Source organism: Manis javanica, chromosome 18 (assembly GCF_040802235.1).
Source record: "Manis javanica isolate MJ-LG chromosome 18, MJ_LKY, whole genome shotgun sequence".
NCBI lineage: Eukaryota > Metazoa > Chordata > Mammalia > Pholidota > Manidae > Manis > Manis javanica.
The window spans coordinates 2,668,648-2,687,483 of NC_133173.1; the positions used below are offsets into that span (position 1 = coordinate 2,668,648).

General features: G+C 40.3%; 1 protein-coding gene across 1 annotated transcript in view; it reads left to right on the plus strand.

Moving 5' to 3' along the window:
- HDGFL3 (HDGF like 3) overlaps positions 1 to 18,836 on the plus strand; it is a 53,302-nt gene that overhangs the window by 21,644 nt on the left and 12,822 nt on the right. The window contains exons 2-4 of the mRNA XM_037000500.2: positions 9,441 to 9,517; positions 14,496 to 14,634; positions 14,971 to 15,126. Coding sequence (XP_036856395.1) covers positions 9,441 to 9,517; positions 14,496 to 14,634; positions 14,971 to 15,126 — 372 coding nt within the window. The remainder of the gene's footprint in view (positions 1 to 9,440; positions 9,518 to 14,495; positions 14,635 to 14,970; positions 15,127 to 18,836) is intronic.

Consider the following 18,836-nt stretch of genomic DNA (forward strand, 5'->3'; position numbering starts at 1 on the left):
TTTTTGAATGCTTTTTCAGCATCTATAGAGATAATCATGTGATTTTTGTCCTCCTTTTTGTTGATGTGGTATATGATGTTGATGGATTTTCGAATATTGTACCATCCTTGCATCCATGGAATAAATACTACTTGATCATGATGGATGATGTTTTTGATCTATTTTTGAATTCAGTTTGCTAATATTTTGTTGGGGATTTTTGCATCTATGTTCATCAGGGATATTGGTCTGTAATTTTCTTTTTTTGTGGTGTCTTCACCTGGTTTTGGTATTAGAGTGATACTGGCCTCATAGAATGATTTTGGAAGTATTCCCTCCTCTTCTACTTTTTGAAAACTTTGAGGAGGATGGGTATTAGGTCTTCACCAAATGTTTGGTAAAATTTAATGGTGAAGCCATCTGATCCAGGAATTTTGTTCTTAGATAGATTTTGATTACCAGTTCAATTTCATTGCTGCTAATTGGTCTGTTCAGATTTTCTGTTTCTTCTTGGGTCAGCCTTGGAAGGTTGTATTTTTCTAGAAAGTTGTCCATTTCTTCTAGGTTATCCAGTTTGTTAGCATATAATTTTTCATAGTATTCTCTAATAATTTCTTTGCATTTCTGTGGTGTCCTTAGTGATTTTTTCCTTTCTCATTTCTGATTCTGTTTATGTATATAGACTCTCTTTTTTTCTTGATAAATCTGGCTAAAGGCTTATCTATTTTTTTTATTTTCTCAAAGAACCAGCTCCTGCTTTCATTGATTCTTTCTGTTGTTTTATTCTCCTCGATTTTATTTACTTCTGCTCTGATCTTTATTGTGTCCCTCCTTCTACTGACATTGGGCCTCATTTGTTCTTTTTCTAGTTTCATTAATTGTGAGTTTAGACTGTTCCTTTGGGATTGTTCTTCTGTCTTGAGGTAAGCCTATATTGCTATATACTTTCCTCTTAGAACTGCCTTCACTGTGTCCCACAGATTTTGGGGTGTTGTGCTCTTGTTTTCATTTGTCTCCATATATTGCTTGATTTCTGTTTTTATTTGGTCATTGACCCATTGATAAGGTATCATTGATATACACTCTTATGAAGGTTTCACTTTTTTTCCTTTTTTTAAGGTAGACCATTGATTATTTAAGAGCATGTTGTTAAGCCTCCAAGTGTTTGTGGGCTTTTTTGTTTTTGCATAATTTATTTCTAGTTTCATAGCTTTGTGATCTGAGAAACTGGTTGGCACAATTTCAATCCTTCTGAATTTACTGAGGCTCTTTTTGTGTCCTCGTGTGTGATCTATTCTTGAAAATGTCCCATGTACACTTGTGAAGAATGTGTATCGTATTGCTTTTGGGTGGAGTGTTTTGTAGGTGTCTGTTAGGTCCATCTGTTCTAATGTGTTGTTCAGTGCCTCTGTCTCCTTATTTATTTTGTGTCTGGTTGATCTGTCCTTTGGTATGTGTGGTGTGTTGAAGTCTCCTAAAATGAATGCATTCCATTCTATTTCCCCCTTTAATTCTGTTACTATTTGTTTCACATATGTAGGTGCTCCTGTGTTGGGTGCGTATATATTTGTAATGGTTATATCTTCTTGTTGGACTGACCCTTTTATCATAAGTAATGTCCTTTGTCTTTTGTTACTTTCTTTGTTTTGAAGTCTATTTTGTGTGATACAAGTACTGCAACTCCTTTCTTCTTCCTATTAGTTGCATGAAATATCCTTTTCCATACCCTCACTTCTAGTCTGTATGTTTTGGGGTTTGAAATGAGTCTCTTATAGGCAGCATATAGACAGGTCTTTTTTTTTTTATCCATTCAGTGACTCTGTGTCTTTTGATTGGTGCATTTAGACCATTTACATTTAGGGTGATTATTGATAGATATGTATTTATTGCCATTGCAGGCTTTAGATTTGTGGTTACTAAAGGTTCAAGGGTAGCCTCTTTACCATCTAACAGTCTAACTTAACTCCCTTAGTACGCTATTACAAACACAATCTAAAGGTTCTTTTTGTACTTCTTCTTTCTTCTTCCTCCTCCATTCTTTATATATTAGGTGTCATATTCTGTACTCTTTGTGTATCCTCTGATTGACTTTTGGGGTAATTGGTTTAATTTTGCATTTTCTAGTAATTAATTGGTCTACTTCCTTTACTGAGGTTTCATTTTCTCTGGGGACAGCTATTTGGCCTTAAGAGCACTTCCATCTATACCAGTCCCTCCAAAATACAACGTGGAGATGGTTTGTGGGAGGTAAATTCTCTCAACTTTTTACTTATTTGAAGTTGTTGAATCCCTCCTTCAAATTTAAATGATAATCTTTCTGGGTAGAGTATTCTTGGTTTGAGGCCCTTCTGCTTCATTGCATTAAATATATCATGACACTCCCTTCTGGCCTGTAAGGTTTCTGTTGAGAAGTCTGATGATAGCCTGATGGGTTTTCCTTTGTATGTGATCTTTTTTCTCTCTCTGGCTGCTTTTAATACCCTGTCTTTATCCTTGATCTTTGCCATTTTAATTATTATATGTCTTAGTGTTGTCTTCCTTGGGTCCCTTGTGTTGGGAGATCTGTGTACCTCCATGGCCTGAAAGGCTGTTTTCTTCCCCAGATTGGGGAAGTTTTCAGCAATTACCTCCTCAAAGACACTTTATCCCTTTCTCTCTCTCTTCTTTTTCTGGTACCCCTATAATGTGAATATTGTTCTGTTTGTACTGGTCACACAGTTGCCTTAATATTCTTTCAGTCCTGGAGTTCCTTTTTTTCTCTGTGCCTCAGCTTTTTTGTATTCCTGTTCCCTAATTTCTATTTCATTCACTATCTCCTCTATTTCATCTAATCTGCTTTTAAATCTCTCCATTGTATCTTTCATTTCAGATACTGTATTTTTCAATGTTTCTGTCTCTTGCTTGAGGTCCTCCCTGAGATCCTGAATATTTTCTTTAGCTTTGTGAGCATGTTTATGATTTTTGTTTTGAAATAGTTTTCAGGAACATTAGCGAGTTCAGTTTCACTTGGCCCTCTTTCTGGTGTTTGTGGGATTTTGGTTTGTACCAGGTTCTTCTGAATGTTTCATGTGTGTAGTGATAACTTGGAGTCGGTGGTGCCCTCTAGTGCCCAGAACCTCTGCTCTCTGGAGCTGCTCAACCCCTCTATCAATTGCAGGGGTCACAGACAAGCAACACTGGTGCCTCCTGAGGGGAGAGAGCTCTTTTCTGCTTCTGGCCGCAGTACCTGCCTCCACTGACAGGGCCAGTGGACCAAGCGCGCAGGGAAGAACCTCTATGCTATGCCCTTGTAGCTGCTGTGGGCAGGGCCGCCCTCTGGCTGGCCTGGTGCGGTGGTGGGGGCAGCAGGTTTGTGAGCCAGTGCCAGCCAGGAGGAAGGAGCAGCAGGCTGCATATCTTTGTGGGAGGCCTCGGGGCTGTGTTGCCAGCCAGGGGGATGCAGTGTGTGAAGCTCCTGAAAGTTCCCAACCTGCTGGGCTGAGTGAGCAAGGACAATTTTGTCCACCTGTCCTTTCTCCTGAGCAGCAATCCTTGCCCCTTTAGCAGCCCTCTTGCTGTTAGGAAGTCTCTCAGACTGCCCGCCTTTCTTTTGTTTCAGAGCAGCCAGTTGTGGGTCCCTGTTCTCCACAAGTGGCTGGAATCTCAGTCTCTCTGAGTATTCTGCCTGTCTTAGTTTTCCAACCCCACTATCTCCAGAGCACCATGTGATGTAGGTTCCTGCTCCCAGAGCAGACATCCGGGGCTGGGTGTTCAGCAGCCCTAGGCCCCCACCCCTTTCCTGCTCCATTTCTTGTCTTCCCACCAGTGAGCTGGGGTTGGGGAAGGGCTTGGGTCCCACCAGATCGTGGCTTTGGTACTTACACTTTTCCGTGTGGTCTTCTCTTTTCACCAGATGAAAGGCAGTCTGTTGCAGACTTCTTTCCTGTTGCTCTTTCAGGATTAATTGTATTTGGTATATTTTCGCATTATATGTGGTTTTGGGGAGGAGGTTTCTGTCTCACCTCTCAAACCATCTTTAAGCCAGTCTGCCTGTCTGCTCATTTTAACTGTAACACACTTTGGTGTTTTCTTCTTACTGTCTACTTTCTATTATTAAATATTAGTAACCCTGCCAGAAACACGTGTCCATCAAAGTTTTTTGGTTTTGCCCTTTGCTTCTTTTTTTTTTAGATAGATGCTTTTGGCAAAAAACCAAAACTATCTTTGCATGTTTATCATTAAGGGATTAACTGCAGAATAGGATGCATTTAAGCCCTTAAAACTTTGTAATGCTGCTCTAGGTTAAATTTCTGAGGTATTTTGATGGATTTTCTTAGTGTGATTTTGCCTTTGTCTGGAATCAGCCGTCCTGTTTGTAGACGCGTTCAGGGTAATTGCTCATATTCTAAATGGGTAAGTATATGAAGAGCATTTCCTCGCTTAGCCTTTCTGCTGCTCTTCCCTCTCCCACAGGCTTTTTAAAGTCCTGTGCTGACCTACAATGTCCAGAGCCCTTCTTTATGAACGTCTACCACCTGGGTGTTCCTCAAATGTTTTTTCCAATGAAGAAGATAGGATGTAAACAGTGACTCCATTAAATAAGAAAGGACAAACTATGGAGTATATAAACACCCCAGATAACCAGTATAATCAATGTTACAGAAAATAAATTAGCCAAATAGGAGACCGACTTTGAAACATATATCTAGAAAGCAGAAGAAGTAGAGACAAATACAAGAGAAGAGACGATAATCAAGCATCAAGTATATTTCACAGAGAGTCAGTTTGCTAATAACATGAATCCTAGAAGACAGGACAGAGAGTTCAAATTGATTATCAGAAACAGAATAAAGGAAGTTTTCTAGACTTAATTTTAAAAAAAAAGACCTAGCGCTAGAAATAGATAAGACTTACCGTGTAGATTCCAAGATACTGTGGTTAAGGTCTTGTGTCTTCTTATACCTACTATTATGTGTGCTTCCCGTCCGGGAGAGGCTGGCAAACAGTACATTAGCTTGCCAAGATTCACAGTAAACCATTTTTGGATTTGGATTATAGCTATAGATAAACATGGGGAGAACTGGCTTCTCATAATATTGAGGTTTCTAGTCTGTGAATATGGTTTATTTCTCCATTTATTGGGGCTTTCTTAAGGTTCCTAAATTTTATAATTTTTTTACATCTATTTTTAGATATAGTTTAAGTATCTTATAATTTTTGCTGCTGTTATAAATGTGTGTGTTTTTAAGTTGTTTTCTTGTTGTTGTCCTTTAAAATGTGAATTATTACAGCCTTTTTTGAAAGCAATCTGGCAATACCTGTTAAAATGAAAAATACCTCTAATCCGTCACTCCTACCTCCAGCCATCTCACTCCTAGAAATCTCTCCTGGAAAGAGAAGCACCAGTGCATAAAAATCTAAGTGTGTTTACTATAGCCTTTTTTAAGGGCAACAGCACTAAAAATAAGGTAATATCCATCCCTCAGGAAAAGTTGAATAAATTATAGGCAGTCCAATGGCTGAATTATTATACAGTCATTAAAAACAAATGAGTTAGAACTATGCCAGTTGACTTCTAGGACCCTTCATGATGCAGAGAATTTATACGATCTCATTTTGTGTGCACTCACGTTATGTATAAAACACACTAGTTCCTCTCCCTCCAAAAATCTTCATGTGTATAGAATTACATATTTATATATAATTATATGTGAACATGGAGAAAAGCATACTTTGTTATAAATTATTATGTATAAATCTGGATAAATTTATGATTTATAAACACTAAAAAATAAAATCATGCATATGTTAAAACTACACTTGGTGACCAATGTTTTAGTATTCTGTCTTTCCTAAAAGTTATTCAGGGATGGAAAGATTATCCATTAATTAATTCAATTTAATACTAGTCTAAATCCAAGTCAAAAAAAAAGTCAAAAGCAGCTAGTGCTTCTTAAAAACTGATTCTTGGGCTTAACCCCCAGAGTCAGTTGGTCTGGGTTCTGGACTGAGAACCGGCATTTCTAATGAGTCCCTAGGTGACACTAATGGTGAAATTCAGGGGTGATACTCTGAGGACAAGTTCTCTAGGAAATACGAGGCTGCTTCCCTCGGGTCCCCGAGTCCGTGGGACTGTAGTCACAGACTCCAGCGGGCAGAGCCTTTGTTTCTGACCGACACCCCGAGTGCCTCTGCAGTAGTAAGCAAGGCAGACAGACAATAACCGAAAGGCTACCGTATTCACTTTTTTATTTCTTGAGGATTCTTATGTTCCTTTATGTTAGATTTTTGTAAGTCCTATTAGTATCTATAAACCAATAAGAACAGCTCTTTTGTTTTTAAGAAATTTATGTCTAATTTGTCAGTACCCTTTCCAGAAGTAGGAAAATGTTTCAGACTCACGCAAGGAGGGCCAAAGCTCTCAAGTACAGACACACAGAGCTTACAGCGGCAGGTCCAAACCTTTAGCTACAGGTTAAAGGAAACACAAAATACACACTCACTGATTCAGAACTCAAAGGACTTTTCTTCTTTCTAGTAGAAGCAAGACACACTCTTGTACAAACCAGAATAATGTACCATATTCTTTGCCATGTTATACCCAAAAGATAATAGGTTCTCATCTGTTACGGGGAATAATACACTGGCTTTGTGCAAACCAGAATCAGGGCCAAAACCATAGCCAAGAACCAGAAACGAAAGTGAAAACAAAGTCAGGAAAACAAACGCCGAAGATAGTTCGGTTGCCACTTAGTATTAACTCTAGGAGCCAAAAAAATAGTGCCCGGGAGGTGGGCTCTTTAGCTGGCTCGGGAGAGTGTAGCCACGTGAAAAACTTAGTTTAATGCCAAAATTATCAGAGTATAATTCTCAAGAAAGTTAAAAACAAGACTCAGTAAAATATAATAAGTGCATGACAACACATTTCTCCACACCTTTCTGAGGGAACCAGCGTGAGTGGTAAGGCCAGTCCTATTTTTTGACCATGTTAATTACAGGGGCATGAACTCAGATACTCATAGGGGCCAGACAAGGAATGTGAATAAGGAAAGCAGGCATTCACAGCATGACCTAGAGAGCGACGCGGCAGGGAGGGCTGGAGAGCACACACCTTGTCTGAAGACAGCGGCTGGAGGTCCTCTTCAGCTAATACTGCCTTGTGGGAATGCAAGCGTCGTGCGGTTTATCTCTGTCTTCAGTATTTTTTTTCACAGCAGTTATTATTGTGGATTTTAATATGAATCTTCCTGTTTTAAAGTGTTGATAACTAATGCAGTTTTTTAAAGAACACTGTATGAGCCAAACAACAGAAATGGCCTGAGGGCCATCAGTTTGCAATCTCTGCAGTAGATGCTACTTAAATAACATTGTAGCAAAGAAGAGTTTAACCAAAAGTTGTTACCTTTGTGAAGGAAAAGTGTTAAAATAATTTTTTAAAAACCATTCACTTTGCTTTCTCACAAGAGTGAAAAAAAAAACAACAACGTAATAGTGTTTCATCGGTAGGAGGGGGCACGGGGAGGGCTGTGCAACGCAGGGAAGACGAGCAGTGACTACAGCATCTCACTATGCTCATGAACAGGGCCTGCAGTGGGGCATGTAGGGGGACTTGATGATGGGGGGGGGGTCTAGTAACAATAATGTTGCTCATGTAATTGTACATTAATGATACCAAAATAAAATGTTTTAAAAAAGAGCCTAAAAAAATAAGTAGTGTTTCATCAACTAGTAATTCAGTGCCTGCCACATTCCATAAACCTATGCATTTCCATTTCAAGTTGCTTTTTGTACATTTAAAATATAGTTATTTGTTTTCTGGACATGTTTTTCACAACAATAAATATTCTTAACACTACTTACTGATTGAAATTTTATGTTATATGTTTCACCACAATTTTATATGTACATAGAGAAAGCATTCAGAGTGAAATTACTGCTTTTAAATTGTCTTTGTGGGTAGTTTGGAGTGTAACACACACCAGGGTCTCACAGAAGCTGGGTAGTAGGTCACAGGAAAGCTAGAGACAAGGAGATACTTTGAAAGACTGCTGCAGTGACCATGTCAGAAGATGGGGAGACCTTGATTTAGAGACCTAAATAATAGGAATGGTGATCAACTGGAGAGGCATTTCAGGAACTGAATTAGCACAATTTGCCTGAAAAACTGAATGTGGGGTTTGAGGAAATAATGAAAAGATTGTTTCTTTCTTGGTAACAGAATGTACCTGTAAGTAAGATAGCAAACAAAAACAGACATAGGAAATTTGTTCAGTTTCAGACAAGATGGAATTTCAGGACTTAAGGTTATCAAGTCGGCCATCTCAGTTTACAGTTGTGAAAGTCAAAGCCCAAGAGATGAAGCAGCACCTCTGATATCACGGTTCAAGTCAGAAGCCGGAATCACCTCCAAGTTCCTAGACTCAAAGTCCGTCTTAGTGCACAGAATGTCCGCTCTGTGGCACGTGGTTCTTTGAGGTCAGAGACGGACTTGTGATAGTGCCGTGATTCCCAGGCTGCCGTGTGTTAAGGCCTGCAGATTTCTTGAGGACACTAGACACCAGGCCCTTGTGCATCTTCTGTTTGTACCCTTTTCTTCAGTGTGTAAGCTGCTTGTAGGACCTGTAAATGGAAACGGTTTGTAGATGTTTGTAAATTTCTTGCCTGAAGTTGAAAGGACAGGTTGGGGCTACATAGAAGGAGTAGCCATAGAAGGACCCATTTCTTGAAACATTCTAAGGAATAATGTATACATGTAACTATATAGCATTATGAGAAACTTAGACTTTATCCTGGTAGAGGGTCTCAACCTCAACTGTATATAAGAATTGGTAGGTCTGGGGAAGGGTTTGAAGTATGGTTTTTTTTATTTTTAAAAAGCTCCAGAGGTTTCAGATACACAGCTAGGAATGCTGTAAGCAATGAGAAGCTATGTAAGGATTTGAAGCAGGAAGTGATACAAATGTGCATTTTCAAAGGTAATTCTAGCTTCAATGGGCTGGGAGAGAAACTTGCAGTAAGTAGGCCAGGCAAGAAAGATCTTTTAATGACTAAAGTCATTAAATATTTTATCAAGTTAATTTCCCATAATTCTCCTATCTTGCAATGATTATATTTCTAAGGGTGTGTGTGTGTGTTTAAGTAAAAATTCACTGTTACCTTTTTTGGTTGTTTTTATTCTTTCTTTTGAATTATTTCAAAATAGGACGGATTCCCAGGAGTACTTCTATTAAGTTGAAGGAAATGCCTCCTGCTTACGTATTCCCATAGTAGTTATAATCAGTTTACAGTGTTAACTCTCCATGTGGTGGGCCAAATATGACCTTTAGAGTCATTTTGTGTAAGGTCCAAGAGGAGAAAAACTGTTGGGATTTTTTAGAGTGACTTTGTTTTTAAATTAGCAGTAAATTATCAAAACAACACTTATATCATGTTTATGTTATTTTATATAACTGAATATCTAATCATAAATTGATCTTTAACAGATTGATGAACTCCCGGAGGGAGCCGTGAAGCCTCCAGCAAACAAGTACCCTATCTTCTTCTTTGGCACCCATGAAACGTAAGTCAGCAGAACAGCTCAGAGTTCCAGCAGCTCTAATTAGACCTGCTGGACTTAACGTTGCTTATGACTTTAACATTTTATTATTGTTAAAATCATTATAATCAATTATATAAAATTACAAAGCTTAGTAGTGTAATTTTTTTAATGTAAAGATTTTTCATCCATTTTGTATTTGACTGTCCTTTGTGTCTGTGCTTAAAAGTTGGGCGTCACCCAGAAGTCTCCGTTCGGACACTTTGAGTCCCAGGATATCCCCTTACCTCCCCCAGTCGTTTCTTTTGTAGCTCTTGTATATTTATTTCCTTTCTAGAGAAGTTTCTTCCATTCGTATTTCACAGAATAAAGTTATATTCTCTCCAGCTCTTTGAATTTGTTGGACCCTGAAACAAACATACCAACTTTTTAAGATTTTCTAATCGTATTGGTTAGAGTACAGGCTAAAGTGTTGAATAAGGGAACCTGGAATTACAATGTCTCAAAGCATACAGGTTTCTTTCTTTTAAGACAATCTAGACTCAGGTGGGTGGACCCCTGCAGGGACCCCGGTTCCTTCTGTCATGGTGTCTGGCCATTCCCTGGGTGTCGCCCTGTTCGCCTAAAGCAGAAACAAAAACTGGCTCAGTGGCACCTGTGCGTCTTCCACGTAGAGGAAAGTAAGGCAAAGAGAAGAAGTGAAGAGCAAGTAGCTTCCCTGTGAGGAAATGACAATGAGGTTGTATCTGTCACGTATGCCAGCGGTCAGAGCATAGTGGTGGCTACATCTAGCTGTAGGGGCAGCTGGGAAACAGTCTCTAGCTGGGCAACTCTGAAGGGAGAATAACACTGGGAGAAGTAATCCACTAATGAAAGAAAGAATGTCATGGACCCTAGGGGACAGTTGGCAGTCTTGGCACATTGAGAATGTATGTAGTTAATTACATCAAGGACACCAACAGAAGAGGAAATGCACAGGAGAAAGCTAAAAACTGGCATGAAGTTTTAGACGTCTTCAAATTCAGGGTCATCCCTTACGTTCATTTAAATGTTATTAGAGCCACGTGTGAACTTTTCTTAGCTTGTTGTCTCTGCCACTTTGACATCTTCATTCTCATCTGGAAGGAGAGCTACCAGGAGAATATGTACTTAAGACAGTCCTTTCTCCTTCATGTGAGAAGTACTTGTGTTCCTCTCAGGAAGTTAGTTTTCTTTTCTTTTATATATATATATATAATACATTACTGTGGACTATGGAGCTTACCATGTTTTCCTCCTTAAGTTGCTAGAAAGCTTAGAAATCAAGTTTTACCTATAGTAAGCACATAGGGCTTTGAGATACATGTTCTGTGTCTGCCTCGTCCCTGTGTAGACTTTTATGTCTATGCCGTTAGTTTGCTTTATCTTCAGGACCTGTTTCCAAATGAGCTGGTTGTATTTCTGGAATAGCGCAGGATTCAAAAAACAGTATTATCACATTCCACTATATACACCAAAATCAACCATTTACTAACATTATGTGCTTTCATTCACTCAGGAAACCATTTCTAAGAATTCTTTAAGGCCCTAGAAATAAAAACGTGCCCTTACGGAGCCTGCCACCTGGTGTATTGCTGGTGAATGTAGCAGAGTCATTCCAGTGGGTGGTGTGAAGGGCTGTACAGAGCTCCTGTTCCCCATACCCTTCATACATGCCAGTGGGATCACCCCAAGGCTTCATTCAGTTAAAGAGTTCTACCAAGGAGCCGTGTATTAGAGCCCATATGTAGCTTTTCTCTGGTTTGATTATCCAGAAGTACATTTAAAACATCTAGAAGAGAATGAATTTCAAAAAGCCCGCCATGACATGGTTTCAGCTGAACGTTACTAGGCACTGGATATCCCCGAACCTGAGGTGATCTGCCCCAGCAAGGGCCTAATGGTCAACCTCTCTGTGTAGGCGGAGCTCCAATGTGGATTGCTTACCTCTTACACAGCGCTTAGCACAGTGCCTGGCACAGGGTAGTACTTGAAAAAATAGCTGTTGAATGAACTAAATCAATTAAATGAGGTAAGTGAAAGGGGAAAAATATATGAAACGTGAGGACCTTAACAAGAAAGGGCTGTGCAGGTTACCCAAGGGGGCATCCCAGAGAGGACTGGACTTTCCTCAGAGCCTGGCCTGGAATCTGTCCTCGTGCCCTGACAGGCAGGTGCTTGGAGCCGTGGGTTCCTCTGATCCATATAACTTCACCCTAGTAGTTTTAGTCTAGACAATTTTCAAGGCAGCCATGACCAAAAAAAAAAAGAAAGATCCTTAGAGCATATAGCTTTAAACAGTTTTATTTTCTGGCCTGCCCTTTAGCCTTTGTAAAACCTTGGGGCAAAGTTAACCAATTGAGAAGGGATTTGACTTGTGGAATTATCTGTAATCCAGGAGACAGCAAGGTTGTCTATCAAAAGTGAGAACTTGTTTTAGAACAGTAGTTCATTCAGAGCCCCTCTTTCTGGGAACAGTTGAGCTGGCCAGTTGTTCACACTGCCTCCTGTGGCATCATCATAGTCCAGGCAAGCTCCGGTTACCGTCACAGGTGACGGGGACCTCGGCAGGTTAGCACATAGTTAATGCCGATATGTAGAGTCTAAGGCTGGAAGGTCAAAGCCACAGTCTAATAATTCATGACAGATTTCTCTCCGAGTGGAATCGCCACACCCAGAGTCCATTTCTTTCTCATGCTCAGTTTTTCAAGCAAGACACTGACATGCTTTTGATGAAAATGTCCAGTGACTTAATAAACTATGTCTGAATTCAGAAATGGACTCATGCTGACCGATAGATTAAAGGCGAGCGGTCAGGGAAGGTTTGGGATGGGGGAGGTCAGAGAGCTTCCCCGGGTGTTTTTATCAGCTTGAAGCGTTTGAGCAGCTGGGCAATGTGAGGGATCAGCTCCAAGACCCAGCCAGGGAATTGCTAACCTGGGGTCTCAAAGCTTTTCATATCATTTCTGCTAATTTCCAAATAATGTATCTCCAGCTCGGACCTTGTCCCTGGATTTCACAGTTCTCTCTCCAGCTGCCTTCTTGACATCCTCCCTTGGGTGTCTAGCCGGAATTTCAAACTGAACACCCCAAACCGAGCTTTTCACCCTTAAATCTTTCTCTCTCAAAAATCTTCCCATGTCACTAAATATCATCTCCATTTTTCTGAATTTTCCGTCTGAAACCTTGTGGGTCCCCTCAGCCCCACCCTCCCTCCCGCATGCGTATCCAGCCCGCCGGCAAATCTTCGTGGCTCTTGAGAAGGAGCTCAGAGTCCAGCCGCCCCTCACCAGCCGCCCTTCCCGAAGCCCAGGCGGTCGCCTCATGACTTCAGTGGCCTGATGGGTGTCCCTGCTTCCACCCGAGGACCCACTTCTTAGTCTGTTTTCAACGCATAGCCAAGTGGTCCTACTAACACATAAATTACTACTTCTTTCCTCAAAACCTTCCATGGCTTCACACCTGACTCAGAGCCTGTGTGGTGTCCCCCAGGCCCCACATAATCTGTGCCCCACCCTCCTGCCCTCTGACCTCACCTATACTCTCCCCTGCCACTCATTTCACTCTAGCCACAGTGGCCTCTTCCTCTCTTAGCACCTCAGGACCCGTGGGGGCCTCGCCCTTCTGTCGGGGCACTCTTCCCCGGGTAACTGGGCGGGCTTGTTCCTTCACCTCCGGTGGTTCTCGGCTGCTCCCTTTTCAGTGAGGCCTGCCTTGATCTGCCTGCCTGAAATTGTGAAGTCTACCTGCACGCTTTACTAATCTCCCTTCTCTGCTTTATTTTTGTTTATCACACAATACCATGTATGTATTTTTATTTACTTATTGTCCAAATCCCTATCCTGCTATTAGAATGTATGTTCCATGAAGGTAAAGATCTCTTTGTGCCCCACAGAATTCCCAGTGTCTCTGGAATAGTGCTGACACATTATAGATGTGCAGTCATTTGTTGAATACGTGAATCTCAGTTTGGAACGTAAGCGTGGTGGGTGTCAGCCAGGATACGGGCCTCCAGCACCTCACTGACCAGGTTAAAATCACAGGGAATAGTGCAGGAGACTGCGGTTTGAACACTCAGATCTGTTAGTCAGCCCCAGGATTTTTTCTAATCATTTCCTTCTCATAGTTATAAATTTAGGATAAGGTTTAAATTGGATAAGATTCTACTTTGCCACTTACAGTTTTTTCTTGCTTAGTGCCTCATTAAACATCAGTATGATTTTTTTTTGGTATCATTAATATACAGTCACATGAGCAACATTGTGGTTACTAGATTCCCCCCGTTATGAAGTCCTCCCCATACCCCATTACAGTCACTGTCCATCAGTGTAGTAAGATTCTGTAGAGTCACTACTTGTCTTCTCTGTGCTATACTGCCCTCCCCTGTGCCCCCCCTATGTTATTTGTGCTAATCGTAATGCCCCCTTTTTCCCCTTGTCCCTCCCTTCCCACCCACCCTCCCCAGTCCCTTTCCCTTTGGTAACTGTTAGTCCATTCTTGGGTTCTGTGAGTCTGCTGCTGTTTTGTTCCTTCAGTTTTGGCTTTGTTCTTTGTGATTTTTTAATTTATAGAAATAAGAGTGAATTAATATACTAATGTGGTATATAGAGTTAAATCATTTTTTTAATCCAGTGTTTATATTTTTCTGTAAATTTTACCTATGGAAAATTAGCATAGGTAAGTCCTAGTTTAGGATGACGATTTAAGGGGTCAAAACAAACATCTTTAAAACTAGTGTAACTAAAAACTCTATTTTAAAACAAAAAAGAGATTGGCAATTTAAAAGTAAAATAAAAGTGGCACACCTGGCTTTTGTGTAGCCAGCTACCCATTTTTTCTGCCCTGAAGTATATGTGTAACATCTTAAGATACGTGCCTGCCTCAGAGGGTTTTTATATATACTTTTAATTTGCTTACTAAAATGTGCTCTGAGACCTTAGTTGATATTCAGAGTATCAATTCTATTTCTCATATATATCTGCAGTGCATTTCTAGGTCCCAAAGACCTTTTTCCATACAAGGAATACAAAGACAAGTTTGGAAAGTCAAACAAACGGAAAGGATTTAATGAAGGATTATGGGAAATAGAGAATAACCCAGGAGTAAAGTTTACTGGATACCAGGTAACAATCTGCTTGATTGTCACTTACTTTATTTCCTTTCTTTGGTTTTAACTCTTTTTTGGGTCTCCTATTTGCCTTTTGTACTAATAGTTACCCTCCATTCATTTGAAGTCAGCATTCTTTTGACTCCAATAGCATTTTGGATTAAATATAATTCTGTCACCCAAGAGGGTTCAAATCAGGTGGTCACTGGAAAACTGAAATTGACTGCCCTTTATTCTGAAAAATCTTAAGAATAAGCTGGACCCCTCCAAATTAAAAGACTGATTTTCACAATTGATGTTCTTTGCTATTTCTTAAAAAAATGTAATTAGCTAATATTTTATTATTTCCTAGGCAATTCAGCAACAGAGCTCTTCAGAAACTGAGGGAGAAGGTGGAAACACTGCAGATGCAAGCAGTGAGGAGGAAGGTGATCGAGTAGAAGATGGAAAAGGCAAAAGAAAGAATGAAAAAGCTGGTTCAAAACGGAAAAAGTCATACACTTCAAAGGTTATTGAGAAACTTTTCCCTTTATTAGTACTGTCACGTGCATATTCTTAAATTATTTTACTTATTTTTAATTCATTGACTGGGCACAGAAGTACACTGCCTCTGTGGAGCCTCTGCCCTTAGAGATGACAGCAAAGCCCAGGGCAGAGCACAGGTAACCCGAGGTGTGAGGGCAACTGACTGTTGACTCTTAAGGGCTGGTTTGGGCCTGAAAAGACCGCCTTCTCTGTTGGAGGAGGACTGTTATTTAGTCAGACATGAAAGTAGATATGCCTCCCACGTGAACCTGCAGGTGAGCTCTGAAGAAGTGAGGAATATAGAAGACTCGGTACAACTCAGGACCATCTCTCTGTACTCGAATGTAAATACAAGACACACTCTGGTCTTTCTGCTGCAAAGACTGCAGTGTGGCTCTTTATTGTTTAGCCCCATATTTCCTGATCACCTGTTCTCTGTGGGACACTTGTGCCAGGTGTAAGGTGGCAAGCAAACCCAGCTCCCTCCCTACCCTCGTGTAACTTACAACATAATGGCACACAGAGGAAACTAGCAAGTAGTAAAGACTGATAAATACATTTAAGTTGTGAAAGGGCTGTGAAGAAGGTGAATGGGACGAGAAGGACAGAATAAGAGTGCCTACTCGGATAGAGTGGCCGGGCCTTTCTGAAAAGGTGCAGCTCGTGCTGGGACCTGGAAGTAGCGTGTGGGGGGAGGAGCTGAGTGTGGCCAACGGGCAAAACTGAGACGGGGAAGAGTTTGGCCTGATCCCCAATGAAAGGTGGGTATGCTTGGAGAATCACAGTCAAGATGGAGAGGCAGGCAAAGGCTAAATATTGGAGACCTGGATGGCACATTAAGGAGTTTGGATTTTATCCCAGATGTAACAGTAATTTATGGAAAATTTTAAACAGAGGAGTGACACAGTCCTAAGTTTACAAATTGAAAGTCTAGGTTTTTCATACAGCAATTCAGAAATACAATTGCAAAAACTTGTGACGTTGTGAAAATCGTTCATCTTCAGAAACTGAAAGCACTATAAATGGGTCTTTAAAGACCAAAGTTCAGTGCAGATCTCACTATATTGGTCTATCATACGACTGAACACTCGGGTAATGACTTCCACTTAGGTTCTGGTAGCCAGTGACTGGATATACTCAGGAAACACCTTAAAAACAAGTATCAAAAGTTTATCAGACTATCGACGTTTGATTTTACAGGGTGTAAAATCTACCCAACTGACATAGAGGTAAAATTGTATGAATACATATTGCTTCCTGTGCACCTAATGAAAAACATACCTTGGATGGGAATAAAGTTTGCAAACAACCACAAAACAATTAGAATTTTCCCGTAAGAATGTATCTTCCATTGTAGTTATTTTTTTAAGCTGAATTTCTTTTAACATTTTGGACCCAATTGAGTTGATTTTATTTAATTTATGGATGTCTGCTGAGCTTCTGTATAATGTATTGTTCCCCCCTAAATTACCTAACTTACCTGAGGTGGCCACGGCATTTAACAGGTGGCTGTGTGGCTTTCAAATGTCGTCCATCTCACTGCTTGCTGTGAAGGCCAGAAGTGGTGGGTCTCGGACCCGGGGTGGATTTACATTTTAATGAAGTAAGGTAGTAAAGACATACTTTACTTACTTACTAAGACTTGCCTATTTTAAACTAAAGGATTATTTCCTTTGCTTCCTTCAAGATTACAACAGTCATGATCACTTAAGAACCATGATTTTTTGTTCTTGATATCAAGTGAGTAACCTAGCACGGTGGTTCTCAAACTCTCTCATGCATCAGAATCACGTGGTGGGCTTGTTAAAACACATGTTGCTGAGCCTCAACCCCAGATTCCTCTTTCAGTGTGTCTAGGAATTAAAGTTCCAGTAAGGCTGATGCTGAGCTGGGAATCTCATGTAGAGAAGCACTTACCTGGCATTATTTTGTTGTTCCCTTTGGCTTCCCAAATGGCTCCTTTTTGTTAAATATGGTGATCTTTTTTATATGTCAATTTCTTAAAGTTGGATAATCTTCCTTTGCCAGTAAAGACCAATGGTTCACAACTTTTTTTACTGCATCCCAGTTAGGTGGAGAGAAATGCCCCACATCCGTTCCACCTTGCCTGATTCCACTTTGCTGTGAAAAGAAAGGTTCAGTAATCACAATGAAAAGCCATAGTACAAGAAGATTTTAGGGAGGCTATGTATCTATCTCTCTGTAGTAGCGGGTGTGTGGATGACTCCTCTCTGAGCTATTCCAGATAGTAGAAAATTACCAGGTAAAAATGCATGCAGATTTTTTTACTGTGTAAAGTAGAGTAGTCAGAGAGCCTCACAATCAGCTACATTGTTGATGATGCTAAATAAACCACTAGTAATCTTGGTTAAAAAACAAAGATGGGATCAATTGGACACACATGGGTTCAAGATCACTGATGAAACAGACAAAGGGGCCTTCCCCAAAGTTACAGGAATTGAGATGATGTGAATATGCATAATTAAGAGCATGGCAAAGTTACCAAACATAGCTTGGCAGCCAGATTTTTCAGTAGAATACTGAATGTGACTCTTTAGCAAAACTCTACAAACGCCCTAATTCTCGTCTATGTATACCAAATTATAATACTCATAAGTGTCCTTTGTTAGCATTATAAATTTTAGGGAGTTGTGCATTATTATCTCTAAGAACTGCAGGTTCAGGACTGTTATTTGAGAATTACTATATCAAGCAGTTACCAGATTTTAATGATTATACTCTATTAGGGGAACAAGAAGACTTTACCTTTATTGTCATAATTGATTCTTTAACTCTAGATGCTCCATATTTGGGTTATTAAATCCTGCTTTCTCTTTATGTAAAAAAGTAAAAATGACTTCATTTTAAACTAGCATTTTGGACTTGGATGCTAGTTTCAGTTAAAAACAAAATTGAAGTGATAATAGTGATACATTTATCACACAGCTACAGAATATTTTCTCTTTGGAAGTTGCATCTTAAAATACTGATGGAGGAAGCTCTAATTTGCTCATTCATTTCTGGAAGACCAAAAATGACTGGGCTAAGTCAGTTTTGCCTTAGCTCTTATTTGCCATGCGCTTAAAGATTCTTAAAATTCCCCAAAGAGGAAGTGTTAGAGGAATGCCACATTTGACTTCCTTAAAGGTGCACAGGGGGGCCGGCCGGCAGTCCTGCTGCACGGGGCGGCTCTGCCAGGGCACTGTAACTGTACTTTCGTCTTCTTGTGGGTTTCATTTGATGTCAGTGTGAAATAAGAAGGAAGGGCTAGTTCAGCAGTACAGGATTGGGTTCTTAAATAGCTATCCATAGTTTAAAAGATTAAAGTTAGTGCATTTCACACAGTGAAATAAAAGTTTTGTCAAGATCTTTCCATGCAGACCATTAACCAAACAGATTCAGCAGGTGCCCAAAATGAATTTCCTCATATTATCTTAGACAGTCTGCTTCGCTTCTCTGAACCTCAATTTCTGCTATAAAACGATGGGGCAGGACGAGACGGCCCGAAGGATGCCTTCTAGCTCTGTGGCCTGCCCTAGGTAGGATGCATCGGCTCTCTTTGTTCATTGGCAGTGTCCTAGGTACATGAAACTTAATTTGTTGCTTTTCACCTCCCACTTCTGGGAAGAACTAAAAGGTCATCTAGTTCTCTGTACCTGGTTAAACTGAGGCCCAGTGCAGGGAGGTGACTGC